Source organism: Pongo pygmaeus, chromosome 4 (assembly GCF_028885625.2).
Source record: "Pongo pygmaeus isolate AG05252 chromosome 4, NHGRI_mPonPyg2-v2.0_pri, whole genome shotgun sequence".
Taxonomy (NCBI): Eukaryota; Metazoa; Chordata; class Mammalia; order Primates; family Hominidae; genus Pongo; species Pongo pygmaeus.
In genome coordinates, this window is record NC_072377.2 from 162,207,907 (window position 1) to 162,228,876 (window position 20,970).

General features: G+C 43.6%; 1 protein-coding gene across 2 annotated transcripts in view; it reads left to right on the plus strand.

Moving 5' to 3' along the window:
- CYFIP2 (cytoplasmic FMR1 interacting protein 2) overlaps window positions 1–12,249 on the plus strand; it is a 134,444-nt gene extending 122,195 nt beyond the window's left edge. For both annotated transcript variants that reach the window (XM_054489079.2, XM_054489080.2), the window contains exons 29-31: window positions 5,810–6,048; window positions 7,137–7,284; window positions 9,482–12,249. In XM_054489079.2, the coding sequence (XP_054345054.1) occupies window positions 5,810–6,048; window positions 7,137–7,284; window positions 9,482–9,649 (555 nt within the window). In that variant the 3' untranslated portion in view covers window positions 9,650–12,249. The remainder of the gene's footprint in view (window positions 1–5,809; window positions 6,049–7,136; window positions 7,285–9,481) is intronic.
- Window positions 12,250–20,970: the final 8,721 nt, after the last annotated feature.

Below are 20,970 nucleotides of genomic sequence, written 5' to 3' on the forward strand. Positions count from 1 at the left end.
TTATATAATGAATGGGCTCTGATCACTGACAGGAACTTGAGAGCATTTGACCAAACCCCCCTCATTTGTACAGGTCAGAAAACTGAGGCTCAGAGAAGGGAAGAGAATGTCCAATACCCAAAAACTGGTTAATATTAATAGCAACAGCAGTTCTGGAATGAGATTTGCTGACTCTCAGGCCTGAGTGTTTCTTCTGTACCATGTATCATGTATCCTGCCAACAAGTCGTCTGCTTATTTAAACAAGTATCTACTGTGTCCCTGCTAGATATCAAGAATCTGTTACTTTGCCTCTGAAAATTAAAACTCCACATACTCTGTGAGCCAGCAGTTCACTTCTGGATATTTTTGCTAAAGAAACACTTAACGGAACACTAGATGCTTATGTAACATTGTTTGTTAAAGCAAAAACTAGAAACAACCCAAACATCTAATAGTAAAGCATTGATTAAATAAAATGCCAGGTTATTGCGTATCATGTATGTACTTAATACATAGTGAAAAGGGAAAATTAGATCTTGATGCATCAGTGTGGATAGATCATAGGCACAGTTGATTGGATGAAGCAAGTTGCACTACAGTTCACGCAGGATGATGGCTTTTTTTTAATGCACACAGCAAAACCATATAAAACTCTTCTGAAAATGTCTGGAATGATGTCTACCTAGTTTATCATGGTGGCAACCTCTGAAGAGAGATGAGATAGAATAGAGTGGGAGAGAAAGAAGACATCAGCCTTTTCTGTAGTGTTCTAACAAAGGTGAATGAGCTTATATGTTATTCTGTAATTGTTAAAAACCAGTACTAGTCACGATGAACATCAAGATGAGTAAGACAGGACCCCTGCCTTCAGATAATTCAGATTATGCAGGGAGCAGGAAGGAAGAGAAACAGGGGGAGAGCGGAGAAACAAAAGGCATGTGCTGTCTCCTTTCAAGTTGATTTCAGCAAGCTTCACATTTTGGGGGCAGGAAGGGGAAGAATTCAGGAAGAAGAGAAACAGGGTATTCTAGTGAGACAAGCCAATGCTGACTGTTTAAGAGATTTAGGATTGAAATCTGCTTTTGAACTTGCATTCCGGCAGTCCTCTTTGGTGTTCTCACCAAGGGCAAAAGGACTCAAATCCTCAGCAGAGGGCAGAAGGTGGCCTCTCTTCTGGCAAAACATGGTAAGTATTTTTGGAGCACGACGCGCAGCCTCATCTGCACAGACGTCATGCTGAGGAAGCCACCCAGCCCGGCCCCCACATGCCACCAACCTCCTTCTGAAAACAGTGATTAAAAGCTAATGGTGGGGCCAGGCGCGGTGGCTCATGCCTGTAATCCCAGCACTTTGGAAGGCCGAGGCAGGCGGATCACCTCAGGTCAGGAGGTCAAGACCAGCCTGGTCAACATGATGAAACCCCAACTCTACCAAAAACATAAAAATTAGCCAGACGTGGTGGCAGGCACTTGTAATCCCAGCTACTTAGGAGGCTGAGGCAAGAGAATTGCTTGAACCCAAGAGGTGGAGGTTGCAGTGAGCTGAGATCATGCCACTGCACTCCAGCCTGGGCAACAGAGCAAGACTCCGTCTCCAAAAAAAAAAAGCAGCTAATGGTGGTTGGGTTCTTTGACTCACCACAGAGAGAACTCAGATACTGTAGAGCACACACATTTTCTTTTTTGGCCTGCAGAGGCTAAACAGAGGAGATCCTCTCCAGTGATTTCCTTTTAGGGAGAAAACCCAGTGAGTGACAACTGAATGTGTCTGCTCCACTGCTGCTGTCATCCTGCAGGCATCCTGCCTCTCACTCCGAAGTCTGGCATGTGTTTCCACTTAGAGGACTGTGAATTCCTTCCCTGTTCTGGTGAACACCATTTCCTTGGGACTGATAGAAATCTCAGTCTGTCAAATGCCTAGTGTTTAACAAATAAAAGCCTAGACATTCTGTGAGACAGGAAATGCTAGTTTTATAAGTCTCCCATTCCTCAAGAAATAGTCCAAAACTTAGTCATTCCATGAACCAAAGAAAAGTTAACAAAATATTAACTTCTGAGAAGGTTTGGGCACAGGGTACTCATAAGATATTTAGGAGGTGACAGAGGAAGTCTGCAACATATTTAAAGCTGGGAAGCTTGAGCAGTATTGCATTCTTTGCATTTGTTTGAGACAAATTGAAGTGACCTGGTTTGTTGCCCCACACTATCATGGAAGAAAAACTTGGGGCTGGGGAAGGTTAAAAGACAGGGATCCTTGTCCCTTCTCCACCCCTAATTATCTAGTGCAAGCCATTTTTCTCAATCTTTATTTTACCATCTATGTAATGGGATCATAGCTGCTTTACCTGCCTTTCTTGTTATCATGAGCAAATAATAGAAGCATAAGAATTCAAAAAACATTGAGTTTTTTGAGAAGGAATATTGTTACATATTCCTTCTCAAAGTTATAGAGAAGGAATATTGATGATTTCGGCACAGCTTCACAAATGTTTACTCTATCCGCTTGTTAAACTCACATAAGAAGGGCAGAAAGAGAAATACTCCCCACCGAGGGGAATAGAAAAGAAATGGATAAAAGCTATGTTAAACACTCCCCTCCCTACATAACACCAAACTAAAAATTGAGGGTATTTGCAGGAAGCGATCTATAAAGCACATTTTCAAAGCAAAGAGAAAATGATAGACATACCAAAAGACAAGACATGAAAGAAAACTCACAACATAAAAAAATACAATGTTAACACACACACAAAAGTATCTGGCCTTACCAGTAATCAATGAAATGCGCATTCAAAGAATGAGGTAAAATTTTTAAAATTTTTCATCTCAAGTTGATGAAGACTATTTCTGAATGGAATAATTTTATTATTATTATTGAGACAAGGTCTTTGCCTGTCACCCAAACTGGAGTGCAGTGGTGCGATCACAGCTCACTGCAGCCTCAGCCTCCCAGGCTCAAGCAATCTTCCTGCCTCAGCCTCCCGAGAAGCTGGGATGACAGACGCACAACACCATACCTGGATAATTTTTTTTTTATTGTTATAGAGATGAGGTGTCACTATGTTGCCCAGGCTGGGATACAGGAGTATTCATGAGGGTACAAAAGGAACAGGCTTCACACAGGTAGATGCACACGGATCAACTTTCCTTGAGAATAGTTTGCCACTGTGTAGCAGATGCCTTTTAAAACATTTATACTCATTGACCCTTCAGTTACTAAGTATTCATCCTAACAAAATGCTCAGCGGTAGCTCACATGATGTTATGTATAAGGATGGTGGGCTGGGCACGGTGGCTCACACCTGGAATCCCAGCACTTTGGAAGGCCGAGGTGGGTGGATCACGTGAGGTCAGGAGTTCAAGACCAGCCTGGCCAACATGGTGAAACCCCATCTCTACTAAAAATACAAAAATTAGTCGGGCGTGGTGGCCCACACCTGTGATCCCAGATACTCAGGAGGCTGAGGCAGGAGAATGGCTTGAACCTGGGAGGTGTAGGTTGCAGTGAGCTGAGATTGCACCACTGCACTCTGGCCTGGACAGCAGAGTGAGACTCTGTCTCGAAGATTTAAAAAAAAAAAAAAATAGGATGGTGTCTTTAAAATTGTTCATAATTGAGTTTGTAAACAATTTAAGATAACCAAGTATATATGACTAAATGAATTATATCAATGGCCATTAAATATAGCCATTCCTTCAAAATATTGAAGGAAATAAGTTGAAGTTACTGATATATTCAGAAAAAAAGCAACATAGTAATGTGACTCTAATTGTTAAATATACATGTATACATTCACATACCTAAACAAATCATACACATTTTAAGAATGCTTATCTCTGGGTAATGAGGTTTATGAAATATTTTTATTTTCTTAGAACTTTTTTTTCTTTTTTCCTAACCACTAGGCCACCAGGAAAGGACAACCACTTTTCAAAGGAAAGGGAGAAAGCTCCTGTGTCAGTTAAGGCCCTTTTCATTGGTTGTAGTGGGTGGGGGCACCAGAGTTCAAAGTCTGTCTGCAGATTTATAACCTCAGTTGCCAGTTTTTCTATTCCTCCTTGCAGGACTGTCTGACCCTGAGGACTAATTCAAATTAACCAAATGCACAGTAGATTAATTAGTAAACCAGAACTTTGCATTAATTTGCAAAGTATTCATGGCTTGAGAACAAATTGGGGTCTTTTATTTACTGAACGTCTTCCCTGTACCAGACATTCTCTTTCTGAAATGGGGAGCCCTTTCTGGGGCCAAATAGAACAGAGTAAGAACAAATAAAGAGAATACAAACAGACTCAAACGCAGGCTCAGGATTTTTTTTTTTTTTTTTTTTAAACACAAGAGATATTTCTAGCTAACTGTGGCAATCTGAGCAGTTCCCCCTCTGCTCCCAAGTTGTTCCTGCCAATGAAATCAGGATGAGTCACCGGGAATCAGGGTTCCCTCTCCTTCGTGTTTAAAACACACATTGGCAAACTACTTCTCCAATTCATCTTTTTCCTAGATTTCTTTCAGTTCGTAGTTGTCATGACAACTACACTCATGGTCCACATTTATAACAGACTCCTGCATTGGTGTCTCCTGATTTGCTTCCCTTCATGGATTCACTTAAAGGTCACCCTCTTTCTGGGGGCCTCCAGGGAGTGAGCTTCCGGGGACGTCAGGTAGGTGCCTCCCAGCCACCCTGTAAAATGGCTTCTTGGTGAAACCTCCCACTGGGGAGCTGATCCCATAAGTCCCCTCCTGTGGATCTCTCAGTGTGAGAAGCCTGCCTTTTTTAGCTGTGTTCACAGATGTGGAGACCTTACTTTAACCTCAGATTTTAACATTTACCTTACTTTGCAGATAGCTTTCAGGACCTCTACCCCTGCATGTTTTGACTCATAACATGTGTAGTAATGTGTTTTGACATCTAGTCTGTCTAGCCAGCTGCTTATTAGATATGCAGTAGCCAGAACCCAGATGAAAAGCCAGTTTACATTATTAATAGAGGTCATTTGTAACTGTCAAAGAAGCACTTCTAGAAGAAATAATTATCTGAAATCATGGGCAAGTTTTAAAAGTAACATATGCTCATTGTAGCACATTCAACTGTACCGAAGTATTTAAAGTCAAGAGTGACAATCCCACTCACTTCTCCAAGCCCATCTGTTCCCACAACTGATGTTAGTCCTTCTAAAATATGCTTTACATACACACATCACACATACTTTCATCTGTGCGATTGTACATTGTCAATGTTTTTAAGTAGAATTGTAGTATACATTCATTTCTGCAATTTGTTCTATTTACTTTACAACTTAACCAATAGATCTAAGACTACTGGGTCAAGTGTGAGCTTTAACACTCACTGGCTGCCTCTCTGAACCTTAGTTTCTTCGTCTGTAAAATGGGGACAGTAATGGCATCTACCTCATGGGATGGAATGGACTCAATACCTATCAAGTGCTTAGAACAGGGCCTGCTTTATTACCCACACTCAGAAAGCAGAAGCTAGTAGTAATTACAGTAGAAGCAGTAGTACTACTAGTAGTATCATGTCAGTCTTATTCAATGGCTATCCAGAATTCATTATGTGGGTAAATCATAATTTAAAAAATTGATCCGCTACTGATGGTGCCTGGATTTCACTTAACACCAGTAAGACTTACCATGAAACTTCCCTGCTGTTGCATTCAGGATCATCAATTTTGTGCCCTGCTCTGAACAAGACCAGTTCTGGTGAATGAATTCCAGGTGCAGCCAGCTACAGAGTTTGGGAATCTCTGGTGGGAGGTGGCAGATGGGCTCTGAAATGTGGATAGAAGGCGTATGTGCCCTTCTGTTTCCAGCAAATCGCCATCGCTCGCGAGGGTGACCTCCTGACCAAGGAGCGGCTATGCTGTGGCCTGTCCATGTTCGAGGTCATCCTGACCCGCATTCGGAGCTACCTGCAGGACCCCATCTGGCGGGGCCCACCGCCCACCAATGGCGTCATGCACGTCGATGAGTGTGTGGAGTTCCACCGGCTGTGGAGCGCCATGCAGTTCGTCTACTGCATCCCTGTGGGAACCAACGAGTTCACAGCTGAGTGAGTACCCCCCAGAAAAGGAAGGGTTACCCCTAACCTGCCTGTACTCCTGCAAATCATGGGGCTGCCAGAGTTCAGCCAGAAACGTGGGCGGGGGTAGGGGTGGTTGGCCAACAACTACTTTGTTGAGTGTGTTGAGCTGACTGCATGGGCAAGAAAGAGCCCAGTAAGGGTTTGATAGTAAGACCCTCACTGCCTGCCTCACCCCCACTACACTGTACTACTGGAAAATGAGGAGCCTTTAGGAGTCCTTAGAGCAGACAGCAGAGCTAGTTCTTTCTGCCCTCACCCAGCTACATGTCGAGGACAGAGTGGAGAGACAGACAAGGCCTCTCCTCCAGCAGCCGAGAGCTCTAGGAAACGGGCGTGGTGGGGAGAGGAGGCTTCCCGGAGAAAGTGGTGTTGATGAAGCTGTTTCAGAGCAGCGCTGGCCTGCAGGCTTCCAGTACAGTGATGGGGAACTGGGGACACCTGCCCGAGTTGGGGCTGCTGCTTGAGGACAAAAGAGACAGCCGAAGGATGACCGTACTGCCATCCAAATTGCCTAGGTCTCTTGAGAGTTGGGGGCCAGGTCTCTTGAGAGTTGGAGCTTTGTCAGAACCAAAAGGACTCAGCCTCAACCCCAGCAGCATCTGCCCACCATGGCCTGTCCCTTCCCTTTCAGCCTGCTTCTGGCCAGTTGGCCTCCTGGTTTGAAATGGCCCCTCACCTGCTGGGTGTTCTTTCAGCTCCTTTAGAGAGTCAAGACAGATTCTCCTTTGACCTGCACGGAGTAATCAGCCACATACATCTCAACAGCTGGGTGGGTTTTTCCTTGCAAATTCAGAGCTTCTTCAGAGCTGATTTTTTTTTTACATTAGTGATGCAAATGTAATTTGTGGCCAGAAGGACTTACGACATAACTACCATCCCTGCAACTAATGAACCCACCCTTCACAGCTTCCTTTGTACCCATTTTATAGGTTAAGAGACTTGGCCCAAAGACAGGCCTGCTTAGTAGCTGTACTCCTGGCCCAAGATGAGGCTCCCTCCCTCCCTGCTCTCCTCCCCCACCTCTCACTCCAGCTGCTTCCTCCCCCTGCTCCCAGGCAGTGTTTCGGCGATGGCTTGAACTGGGCTGGTTGCTCCATCATCGTCCTGCTGGGCCAGCAGCGTCGCTTCGACCTGTTCGACTTCTGTTACCACCTGCTAAAAGTGCAGAGGCAGGACGGGAAGGATGAAATCATTAAGAATGTGGTAAGCAGGCTGGTGGCTGAGGCCTGGGAGGTGGGGCTGGGCTGACAACCAGGCTTTTACCAGAAAAGCAAAGGAGGAGGAGCTGCTTGTGAAGGCCAGCTCCCCACACGGCAAGTACAAAGATACTATAGACCAGGGACCTGCTTAGAGGAAGCCGTGAGTCACCCACTCATCACCTCCTGCCATGTGTCAGTTCACCCCGAAGGGCAGGGCTGGGCTTCAGACCGGGAGTGCATCTTCCCTGTCCCAATCAGACTCTGCTGATGCCAGTTTCTCACCTGTACAAATATTCACCAAATAGCTGAGTTGTGCGGGGCACCTGGATGGGATAGGTACTGGCGTGGGGTGAGCCGGGCTGCCGTGGAAAGGGAGAGAAGGACCCTTAAGCCAGGCTGAGGGCAGAGAAAGTTTCGGAGAGAAGGACCCTTAAGCCAGGCTGAGGGCAGAGAAAGTTTCCCAGGAGAGGGAGGCTATGTCTGGGCTGAGTCCAGAATGGCCCGCAGCAAAGAACCAAGCAGCAAAGGTGGTATGGGGTGGGGAGGATGCTCCAGACAGCAACGGTGACAGCAGAGGCACTGAGGCAGGAAGGCAGATCGAAGGGTGGGTCTCAGGGACCCAGTGAGAGGAGAGAGAGGTAGGAGCCACCTCACAAAGGGCTTTTTTAAAAAATACACATAAAATAGTTTCAATTGTAATTTTCAGTATATGATTCAGTGGCATGAAGTACACTTAAGTGTTGTACAACCATTCCTAACATCCACCTCCAGAGATTTTTCATCTTCCCCAACTGAAACTCTGGGCCCGTTAAAAAAATAACTCCATTTTCTCCCCAGCTCCTGGTAACCATCATTCTACTTTCTCTATGCATTTGACTACTCTAGGTACCTCCTATAAGTAGAATCATACAGTATTTGTCTTTTCGTGTCTGGCTTACTTTAGTTAGGATGTCCTCAAGGTTCATCCATGTTGTAGTGTGTGTCCAAATTTCCATCCTTTTTATGGCTGTATAATATTCCATTGTGTATAGAGACCATGTTGTGTTTGTCCACTCAGGTTGCTGTCACCTTTTGGGTATTTTTGAAAATGGTTAATTTTGGCTACCATGAAACATGGGTGTACAAATTCTGCTTTCCATTCTTTTGAGTATATACCTGGAAGTGGAATTGCTGGATCGTATGGTAATTCTGTGTTTAATTTTTTTAGAAACTTCCATTCTGTTTTCCATAGTGGCTGCACAATTTTACATTCCCACCAGCAGTACACAAGAGTTCCAATTTCTCCACATCCTCATTAGCACTTATTCTTTAATAATAGTCATCCTGAGGGGTGAAAAAGTTATCTTGTTGTGGTTTTGATTTGAATTTCCCTAATGACTGTCACTGCTGAGTGCTATATTCATGTGTTATTGGCCATTTGTATGTCTTCTTTGCAAAAATGTCTATTCAAGTCCTTTGTCCATTTTTTTAATTGAGTCATTTTTGTTGAGTTGAAGTTCTTTACATATTCTAGATATTACTTATCAGATATAGTTTGTGATTATTTTCTATCTTATCGGTTGCCTTTTCATTCTGATGGTGTCCCTTTGATGCACGAAAGTTTTCCATTTTGATGTAGTGCAACTTTTTGCCTTTGCTTTTGATGTCATATCCCAAGATATTTTTGCCAAATCCAGTATCATGAAAATTTTTCCCCTATGTTCTCTTTTAAGAATTTCAGTTTAATCTCATGGTTAGGTCTCTGATCCATTCTGAGTTAATTTTTTTGTATATGGTATAAGGTAAGCATCCAGTGTTATTTTTCATGTGGGTATCCATTTTTCCCAGTACCTTTTGTTGAAAAGGCTGTTTCCCCCATTGAACAGTCTTGGCACCCTTTTTGAAAATCATTTGATCATATGTGTAATAGTGTATTTCTGGGCTCTCTATTCTGTTTTAATCATCTGTATGTCTACCTTTATGCCAGTGCCACACTGTTGTTGATTATTGTAGCTCTGTAGATCGTTTTAAAACGTGGAGAGGGTTTTTATGGTCCAGTTAACACTTGATTGCCAGATCCAGGGGATTCCATAAAAGGACTTTAAGAAAGTGACATGATCACTGATGCAGGGGACCCTGGACCTCACTGACTTCTCCTGTTACTCCCTCTTTCCACCCCCACTTTGTCCTGCCCTAACTTGAACATCCCCTTCCTTCTGTAGCCCCTGAAGAAGATGGCCGACCGGATCAGGAAGTACCAGATCTTGAACAATGAGGTTTTTGCTATCCTGAACAAGTACATGAAGTCCGTTGAGACAGACAGTTCCACTGTGGAGCATGTGCGCTGCTTCCAGCCGCCCATCCACCAATCCTTGGCCACCACTTGCTAAGCAAAAGATCCTGCAGACCCTTATCTGGAGGAGGAAGAGAAGCAGGAGAGAGAAAGCCACAGCCAGCCTGCCACAGGATCCAACTGGACAACGTGTGGGATGGACCTGGAAACAAGCACCTCCCCAAACACATCACCACTCCCTAGGGCGGGGCCTGTGCATGCTCTCCCATAACATCTCCATGCTGGTTTCTCCATAGCATAAATGAAAAAAAAAAAAAAAAAAAAAAAGTAAAGGGCAGTGTGTGCTTTTTCTTTTCTCCCCCCCTCAACTATATTAAGAACTCCTAGTTTCACCCTTTCTCCATCCCATCGTCCTACCTATCTGTGGTTGCTTCCCAAGACCTCCTCCCAAGATGGACACCTCCTACCCAGTGCCCATGTGTGACCCCAGGACTCAAGTCTCAGACTGTGAACAGATGTGGCCATGCCCAGAGATGCCAGCCTGGCCAGAAGGGCATGCCTCAGCTTACTACTTCATCTCTCCTGGTTCCCTCCCTACAGTGCCCGGGGTGGCATCTTCTCCCACTCTGGGTACCAGGGATTCTACCACATAGGCTTCCCAAAGCCCCATTCTAACTCCTCTCTCTCAAGGAAGTCCTAGAGAGAGGTCCAAAAAGCATTCACAGCTGTATCACACTCTATGCAGGTGGGGTAGGAGACTGATCAGGCCTGCTGTGGGGAAGCAGTATGTATGAACACAACCAGAAATGTCACAGTCCAAACAGGATGCTTTCAGGCCATCTCAGCTGCTTGATGGTGAGATGGTTCCATTATTCCTTTGGGAAAGGGTTAGCATTGGGCCACATAGGGGAAGCAGCTTTGAACAAATCAGTCATAGCACTGCCTACAGCATTAGCCAGTGACCAAATTAGGGACAACTTCTTGGCACAGAATTGCTTATCAAGGAACATTTCCACAAGAAAGAAAATATTAAGGGATTATTTCCACAGAGGCCCAAAATGTCTTGGAAACACAGAGGTGAGGAGGAGGGATAGTAATTGTCAATGAGCTTTTAATACCAAGATACACCCCCTGCCCCCAAAGAAGAGTCCTCTTTTAGGGAATCAGAACCTTCATTGTCTTAGAAGCTGAAAGATTCTTGGAACATTTTAGCTTTTACTCTCAACTTGCTGTTCTCTTTACATTCCTTAAGTTAGACTTTGGGGTGTGGCTTCTCTCCCAAGGGTAACATTTACTTCCATTTTCTAGACTGAACCAAAAGTCTTCTGCAGAATCTCCCACCGACTGTGGTAAGACCATTGAGAAGGACAAAAGGCTTTAGGATATAAATTTCTTGTTACAGAGCATGTCGTTGTCAAAGGAAATCTGTGGCCCTGAGATTTTAAGAACATAAAATGTGACATTTGATATTTCTCCAGCCCAGGGAAGTAAGATGGTTAGACATGGTTGCCTTAATCAAATGGTCCCATTTTTAACCCCAAAGGAAGTGCCCACAGCAAGAGGTTTGTGTGATGCACTTACGTCCTCCAGTGAGGAAAGGGGGCCACATGTGAAAGGCCCCTTAGGTCAGATCCTGAGAATAGCACATTTGAGTGCAGATTCTTGGGCCCCACCTCAAACCTACTAATTCTGAATCTCTGGGAATAGGGCCAGGAAATCTGCCCTTTCTACAAGCTACCCAAGTTGTTCTGTTGCACATCAATGTTTGGGAACCACTGCTGTAAGGGAATCATTCTGGTCACCTTGAGCTTTGAGCTACCACTAAGCCATGAAAGAAAATACATACAAGGAAGAGAGAAGGGAGGAGGTTCCAAGTAGTAACTGGCAGATCCTTCTGTCTGGAGGTACCACCTTCTATTCTGATTTCTGACTTTTCCTTCTTGATGACCAGAGATGTGTTCCAGAGGCAAAAGAGACACATTATCCCAGATGGCAGAACATGCTTTCAAAACATACAAAATGTCAAAGTTCCAGATCCTTCTACATCTTTAGTCCTGTCTGAGGATGGTAGCTGGCTCTCTGTAGCTGATAGATGGCTAGAGTTCCATCCAAATCCTTGACCATGACTTCATGGAGATTTGAATAATCTATTTGATGAGATTTCTATTTCAATAACCCACCTCTCTCACCCCACATTCATATCCCTAAATTTGACCCTCTGGGCCGAGTCACATTACCTTCAGGAGACTTGATCCCAGTAGACTGAGGTCTTCCCTTTCAGCAGAAAGATTTCATTTCCCTGGCTTGCCAGTGGCACTGATTTCCGAACACCCAATGAGTTTAATATTCTTTCCTCCTTGGCATTACTGCCCCAGCCTCTTTTTATTTTTTTTGTGTGTGTCTAATAACCAGGAAAAAAATAAAGCTTAGGTTTTAAAAAGTTTTAAAAAAAATCTGTTTCAGAAACTGTCAAATGTACCATATTTGTATTAAGAGTTGTTGGGAATTTTTGTACAATGAATTTACATTTATTTATGGTGACTTATATTTACGCTTGTGATCAAATAATGATGTTAAATTCTTAAATCATATTTGCTATGCAGCTGAAGATGATATTTTGATTTGTATTTTGGGGGTACCTGTGTTGAGTTGATAAACATTTCCATCTTCATTAAAACTGCTTCCAAACTAGTAAAACCAGCAACTTGGTCTTGATTCCTGGTTGTATTCTAATCCTCATTGACCTGTAGAAGGCCATATTAAAACTAATTACTAAGCAAACAACTTAAAAGAGAATCAAAGAAAAATATAGGTTAATGCACAATAAACTAATGGCTTTGCTTGCTTTCCCACGTGGGGAATTACATCTTTACAAATTGAGCCTCACATTTCACATAGCACAAGCTTTCCTAAAGGTCATCCACTAAGATGAGTCCTAGGGCTGTTTCCTCTTCTGTCAAGTTGGACAAGGTGATCTCTTCTAGCTCTGACATCCTGATTCTAGGTAATTTCCCACTGGTGCACTTTGAGCGGTCTACTTCACACACTCAAAGTCTTTCTCAACCTATGTCATCACCTCATAAAATTGCCATCACAAGGAGTCATATTTGAGCTAGTGTAGTGGGAGGGCTATTAGTCCTAAGATGCTCAGTGAAAAAAGGGTTCCAAAGAAGATAAATTTGGGGAATACTTCATGATCTTTCCCTTCGAAGATCCATAAGCTCTGAGGAGTCCTACAGAACCTTATCAGTCCAGATCAACACCCTATCTCCTAGATGGCTTTATTAGTCTGTTTTCACACTGTGGATAAAGACATACCCAAGACTGGGAAGAAAGAGGTTTAATTGGACTTACAGTTGGACATGGCCGGGGAGGCCTCAGAATCATGGCAGGAGAGGAAAGGCACTTCTTACATGGTGGCAGCAAGAGAAAAACAAGGAAGAGGCTAAAGCGGAAACCCCTAATAAACCCATCAGATCTCATGAGACTTATTCACTCTCATGAGAATAACATGGGAAAGACGGGTCCCCATGATTCAATTACCTCCCCCTGGGTCCCTCCCACAACACATGGGAATTCTGGGAGATACAAGTTGAGATGCAGGTGGGGACACAGACAAGCCATATCCTTCTGCCCCTGGCCCCTCCAAATCTCATGTTCTCACTTTTCAAAACAAATCATGCCTTCCCAACAGTCCCCCAAAGTCTTAACTAATTTCAGCATTAACCCAAAAGTCCACTGTCCAAAGTCACATCTGAAACAAGGCAAGTCCCTTCTGCCTACGAGCCTGTAAAATCAAAAGCAAGCTAGTTACTTCCTAAATACAATGGGGGTACAGGTATTGGGTAAATACAGCCATTCCAAATGGGAGAAATTGGCCAAAACACAGGGGTTACAGGCCCCATGCAAGTCAAAATCCAGCAGGGTAGTCAAATTTTAAAAATCCAAATTGATCTCCTTTGACTCCAGGTCTCACATCCAGGTCACACTGATGCAAGAGGTGGGATCCCTGGTCTTGGGCAACTCCGCCCCTGTAGCTTTGCAGGGTACAGCCTCCCTCCTGGCTGCTTTCATGGGCTGATATTGAGTGTCTGCAGCTTTTCCATGTGCACAGTACAAGCTGTTGGTGGATCTACCATTCTGGGGTCTGGAGGATGGTAGCTCTCTTCTCACAACTCCACTAGGCAGTGCCCCAGTAGGGACTCGGTGTGGCAGCTCCAACCCATTTCCCTTCGGCATTGCCCTAGCAGAAGCTCCTTGAGGGCCCCACTCCTGCAGCAAACTTTTGCCTGGGCATCCAAGAGTTTCCATATATCTTCTGAAATCTAGGTAGAGTTACCAAACCTCAGTTCTTGACTTCTGTGCACCCGCAGGCTCAACACTATGTGGAAGCTGCCAAGGCTTAGGGCTTCCACCCTCTGAAGCCACAGCCGAGCTCTACATTGGCCCCTTTCAGCCATGGCTGGAGCGGCTGGGACACAGGGCACCAAGTCCCTAGGCTGCACACAGCACGGGGACCCTGTTCCAGCCCATGAAACCACTTTTTCCTTCTGGGCCTCCAAGCCTGTGATGGGAGGGACTGCCGTGAAGGTCTCTGACATGGCCTGGAGACATTTTCCTCATGGTCTTGGGGATTAACATTAGGCTCCTTGCTACTTATGCAAATTGCTGCAGCTGGCTTCAATTTCTCCTCAAAAAATGGGTTTTTCTTTTCTACTGCTTTGTGAGGCTGCAAATTTTCTGAACTTTTATGCTGTTTCCCTTTTAAAATGGAATGCTTTTAACAGCACCCAAGGTAACTTTTGAATGCTTTGCTGCTTAGAAATTTCTTCCACCAGATACTCTAAATCGTCTCTCTCAAGATCAAAGTTCCACAAATCTCTAGGGCAGGGGCAAAATGCCACCAGTCTCTTTGCTAAAACATAACAAGAGTCACCTTTGCTCCCAAGAAGTTTGTCATCTCCATCTCAGACCACCTCAGCCTGGACCTTATTGCTCATATCACTATCAACATTTTTGTCAAAGCTATTCAAGTATCTAGGTGGTTCCAAACTCTCCCACATTATCCTGTCTTCTGAGTCCTCCAAACTGTTCCAACATCTGCCTGTTACCCAGTTCCAAAGTCACTTCCACATTTTTGGGTATCTTTTCAGCAATGCCCCACTCCCACTACTAATTTACTTATTAGTCAGTTTTCACACTCTTTGCTGATAAAAACATATCTGAGACTGAAAAGAAAAAAGGTTTAATTGGATTTACAGTTCCACTTGGCTGGGGAGACCTCAGAATCATGGCAGGAGGCAAAAGGCCCTTCTTACATGGTGGCAGCAAGAGAAAAATGAGGAAGAAGCAAAAGCAGAAACCCCTGATAAATGCATCAGATCTTCTGAGACTTATTCGCTATCATGAGAACAGCAGGAGAAGACTGGCCCCCATGATTCAATTACTTCCCACGGGGTCCCTCCCACAACACGGGGGAATTCTGAGAGATACAATTCAAGTTGAGATTTGGGTGGAGACACAGCCAAACCATATCAATGGTCATTACCTTGGAAACCCTTTTCTCTGCAATGTTAATCACCCTCTCTTGGAACACACTTTGAAAAACATTTGCCTAAGGGTATGCAAATTCATGGTAAGATATTTTTTTTAAACTCCCACAGGAGAAGGACCACTGACATGTAGGAAATTATGATACGAGGACACAATTAGAGAAGCAAGGGCCTGACAAATTATTGAAGGATTTCAAATGGGAAGAGGAAGCATTTTGACAGTGGGAAAGAATACCATAACTGGGGGTACAACTGTGCCAGGGCTGTCATAACAAATACTACAGACCAAGTGGTTTAGGCAACAGAAATTCATTCTCTCACAGTTCTAGGAGCTGGACATCGATGATCAAGGTGTCAGCAGAGTTGGTTTCTTTCCCCAAGGTCTCTCTCCTTGGTTTGTGGGTGACTATCTTTCTCCCTGCGTTTTCGCATGGTCTTCAACTCATGTGTCTTAACCTTTTTTGTTTTGTGTATGTGTGTGTGTGTTTTGAGACAGAATTTCGCTCTGTCGCCCAGGCTGGAGTGCAGTGGTGCGATCTTGGCTCACTGCAACCTCCACCTTCTGGGTTCAAGCAATTCTCTGCCTCAGCCTCCCAAGTAGCTGGGATTACAGGCCCCCACCACCACACCCGGCTAATTTTTGTGTTTTTAGTAGAGACAGGGTTTCACCATCTTGGCTGGGCTGGTCTTGAACTCCTGACCTCATGATCCACCCGCCTTGGCCTCCCAAAGTGCTGGGATTACAGGCATAAGCCACTGTGCCTGGTCACTTTTTTTTTTTTTTTAATAAGGAAACCAGTCATCTTGGATTACAGCCCACCCTAGTTACCTCATTTTAACTTAATGACCCTTTAGAGACACTATTTCCAAATACAGCCACATTCTGAGGTACTGAGGGCTAGAAGTTGGGGCATGGGTCAGGGACAGGGCACAATTTAGCCCAGAACACTGGGGATGGATCTGGAGAAAGTGTGTCTCTGGGAGCCTTGGACAGTTTGAAGGCTGGGATGCTATTCTTTGTGGAACACCCCTTGAACACCCACTATTTACAAGATTAGGGAAAAAAAGAGGAGAGAAGTACAGGAATATGGTGGAGTAGAAAGCCCAAGGAATCCATCTCTGCACCTATATGACAATCACACTGGCAGAATCTGATATAACTATTTTGGAACTCTGGACTTTATTCAAGGCTTGCAACTTCTGGGGGAAGGCTTGGATAGTAAACTACAGTTCATTTTGCTCAACTTCAGCTCTTGGTTCACCAGCCATTACCCATTTGCCACCCTACCTCTCATACCCCATCCCTGCCCCATGGCAGGCAGCTGTACATGTGTTCCTGCACAAGCCAGGGTGGGCAATAAGGACCCTGTCCTCCAAATATCAGGGATCTATGTTCTGATGGCTGATGGCTGATTGCTGCTTCTGATCATGGAGGTGTAAGCATCAAGGCAGGCAGCCATTGTCATAAGCCACTCCCCACCCCACCTGAAGCAACTTCCAAGGGATGTAAAAGGCCAGTGTTCTGTTTTTTCCCTGTATACGTCCACTTAATTTTACTCTTTTTCCCTTTTTGGGAGCCAGACATTAAAGAGGAGGACATTCAAAAACAACTACATAAAAGGAGGAAGTTAGAAAGTTACCCTGTATGCACAGGAAAAGGCACAAGCTCAGAAAAGATCTGAGAAGACCTTAAGCTTACACCTCAGGCTGATCTTTAGCATGGAGGCAGACTACAATGATTTAAAAAAAATAAATAAAGACAAAAACAAACAGCAAGGCTTGGAGGAAAATAAAGAACCCGATTTCTAGAAATACCATACTATTAGCTTCCCATGTCCAGTTTTTAACAAAATCACAAGGCATACAAAGAAGCAGGAAAGTATAGCTGATTTAAAGGAAGAAAAAAATAGAAACTATCCATGAGAAACACTAGATGGTAGAACTACCAAAGACTTTAAAACATCTGTCTTAGATGCTGAAAGAACTAGAGGAAGACATGGAGAAAGTCAAGAAATAATGTATTAATAAGATGAAAATATCAATAAAAAGAGAAAACAAAAAATTCTAGAGTTGAAAAATACAACAGAAATGAAAAAATCTTCTAGAAGACTTCAAAGTCAGATTTGAGCAGGCAGAAGAAAGAATTCTTGAACTTGAAGATAGGACAATTGAAATTAACAAGTTTGATGAACAGAAAAAAGATTGCAGGGACATTAACAGAGCCTAAGGGACCCGTGGGACATCATTAAGTAAACCAAAATACTGTGGGAGTCTCAGAAGAGAGACAAAGGGCAGAGATATTTTTTGAAGATGTAATAGCCAAAAAATGCCCAACTTTGATGAAAGATATGGTTATAAATACCCAAGAAGCTCACTACAAGTAGGATGAACTTGAGGAGACCTACAAAGAAAGACATTCTAATCAAATCGTTGAAAGACACAGATGAAGAGAATCTTGAAAGCAGCAAGAGAGAAGTGACTCATCAAATACAAGGGATTCTCAGTAAGATTATGAGATTCTCAAACTATGGAGGCCAGAAGGGAGGAGGCTTATATTTCAAAGTGGTAAAAAGAAAAAGAAAAAAAGAACAGCAAGATTTTTTTCTTTTTCTTTTTTTTTAAAGAAAGAAACAAGAAGGGCTTCAAGATGGCTGACTAGAGGCATCTAGTACTCTCCTCTTCCACAAAGAAGAACCAAACCAGCAGGTAGTTAATCATAATTGAATAGACCGTCTAAGAGAGAAGGCTAAAATTCAACACGGAAGTGATAAGAAACAAGGCAGAAGAAGGAAGCAAAGCAGCCTGCTGGGCTGGGCTGGAATCAACTAGGAGCCTAGAGGTTCCCCAATGTGGTAAAAGGGGAAGCAAGGGTAAGTAAGAGACCCTGGGTGGTCCACATTCCCACTACAGACTCCTGCAATCCTAGCCAAGGGAGAGCCTCACAACCCACGCAGACCCTGAGACTAATATAGGGAGCTGCCTGGAGACCATGAAATGCCATTGCTCCAGAGACAGAGCTCACACTAGGCCCCCATACACACCTTGAGACATAAACCATGATAACAAAGCATTATTTTGAGAGCCTAGCCCTCATTGGACTGCATTCTTGCAGTCCAATAGCTCCTACACCTCCCATAGCCGCCTCCTTGGAGCCCCATTGACATCCCTCTACAGGCAGCCAGGTACCACTATTGGCTGCTGCTGCCAGGGTCAAAATGCCAGCCATGGCTAGCAACCCTGCCACCCCCAGTAGCAGGGCCACCAGCCATTTAAAAGCACACTGAATCAGGGTGTGCTAACTTATACCTGCAATCCCAGTGCTTGAGCGGGGGAACCGAGGTGGAAGGATTACTTGAGGACAGAAGTTCAAGACCACCCTGGGCAACATAGCAAGATTCTGTCTTTAAAAAAATAAAGTTAGATACTCATGGTGGTGTGTACCTGCTGTCCTAACTACTCAGGAGGCTGAGGCAGGAGAATCACTTGAGCCCAGGAGCTCGAAGTTATAATGAGCTATGATCACACCATTGCACTATAGTCTGAGTAACAAAGCTAAGCCCCGTCTCTGAAAAACTAAAATAAAATATAGCAATAAAATAAGAGCATCCTGAGGAAAGGCTACCCTGTAAATAGCCAGCACCTTAGGGCAAAGTATGAGCTCCTCAGGCACCAATTTATGGCTGCTGCCACTTAAACCAACCCCACCCTCCCCAGGAGCAAGGCCACAGTGCAGCTGCCACCTCCACCCAAGCATTCTTCTGGGAGCCTAGGGATCACCCTGCTCCCGCCTATCATAGCCAGCACCTGCACATACCACTGGGGGGCCTAAAGACATGCCTGCCCAGTCTGGCTACAATCCCTGCTCAGTGCCCAAGCACACCATCCAGGGGCCTGGAAATCACCCTGCCCCATCCACCACCACTGGCATGTGAGTATTCCTTTCAGGGGGCTGAAAACAGGCTCACCCAACCTGCCACTACCACCACACCTAGTACCCACCCACATGTACCACCTACAAGCGTATCATAGCCACCACCAACACTAGCATGGACCACTTGATAGCCAGAAAATTGTCCAACCACTGCTACTGCCAATTGCTCATGCTATGCCCACTACACCTAGGGGACTTGAGAATCTACTCACCTGCCCTGCCCTCTGCTGCCACAGCTGACACCTGAGCCAGGCCAAAAGGAGACCTAAGAGTTGGCCCACTAGACCCACTAACACTAGTGCCAGTGTACACCACCTTGGGGCCCAAGGACAAGTACATTTGGCCTACAGATGCCACTACTGGGGCCTGAGGACTGGTCCATGTGACATCCTGTCCCCAGCAAAACTTCACCATAGCTACTACTAATAACCATACCCTAAGCCACAGAGAAAATCACAGACACAACTGACACTGTTTACACCCAAATAAATCATATGGAGATTACATAGTAGCATGCACCCAGAATCAAAGCCAAAGTTTTCTACTCAACCAACACTGTAGATACATTTTCAGGAAAAAGTCCTCCCCTATGAAAGTAAATCCAAAAAATTGGAAGAAGCAACTATTACACCAGTTGTGCAGATAACATAAGGACACAAGGAATATGAGAAAGAAAGGAAATAAGATACCTCTGGAGGAACACAATAACTTTCCAGCAACAGATTCCAATGAAAAAGAAACATAAGAAATACTAAAGAATCCAAAACAATGATATTAAAGTAGCTCAGTGAGATACAAGATAACTCAAATACAATACAAAGAAATCAGGAAAAAAAATCAAATTAGGATATTAGTTTACCAAAGAGATGGACATTAAAAAAAAAATCCAAAACAAAAATTCTGTAACACAAGAATTCATTGAATGAAATACAAAATACATTCTAAAGCTTCAACAGACTAGATAAAGCAGATGAAAGAATTTCAGAACTGGAAGATGGGTCTTTTGAAATAACCCAGTCAGATAAAAATAAAGAAAAAATTAGCAAAGCCTATGTGATATATGGGACAACATAAAGCAACCAAATATTCTAATATTCAGTATACCAGAAGCCAAAGAGAAAACCAAAGGGGTGAAAAACCTATTTTACAAAATAATAGCTGAAAAACTTCAAGTCTAGCAAGAGATTTAGACATCCAGATATTAGGAATCTCAGAAATCTCCAGTCAGATACAATTTAAAAGAGCCTTCTCCACAGCACATTATAGTCAAACTGTCAAAAGTCAAAGAAGAGAATTATAAAAACAGCAAAAGAAAATGATCTAGTTGTTTACTAGGGAACCCTCATCAGACTAACGATGGATTTCTCGGCAGAATCCTCACAGGCCAAGAGAATGAAATGATACCTTCAAAGTGCTGAAGGAAAAAAACCTGCCAGTCAAGCATATTATACCCAGTAAATTTGTCTTTAAAAAATGAAGGAGAAAAGTCTTCCCAGACAAGCTGAAGTTGAAGAAATTCATCACCACTAGATCAGTCCTATAAGAATTGCTTAAGTCAGTCCTACACCTGGAAGTGAAAGGACAATGCCTTCTACAATTCTGAAGACACATGGAAGTATAAAGCCTACTGGTAGGGCAAACATACACATAAGGAAAAGAAAAAACTCAAATGTTACCACTACTACAAAAAAAAAAAATCAAACCACAATGATAAAAAGAGAGAAAGAAAGGAAGAATATATAGAACAACCAGAAATCAATTAATAAAATGACAAGAATAAACCCTCACATAATAGCCTTGAATGTAAACAGATTAAACTTTTCACTTAAATGACAGAATGTCTGAATGGATTATTTATTTAAATGACCCACTTGTATGCTGCCTACAAGAAACTCATCTCACTTGTAAAAGACACAGACTGAAAGTAAAGAGATG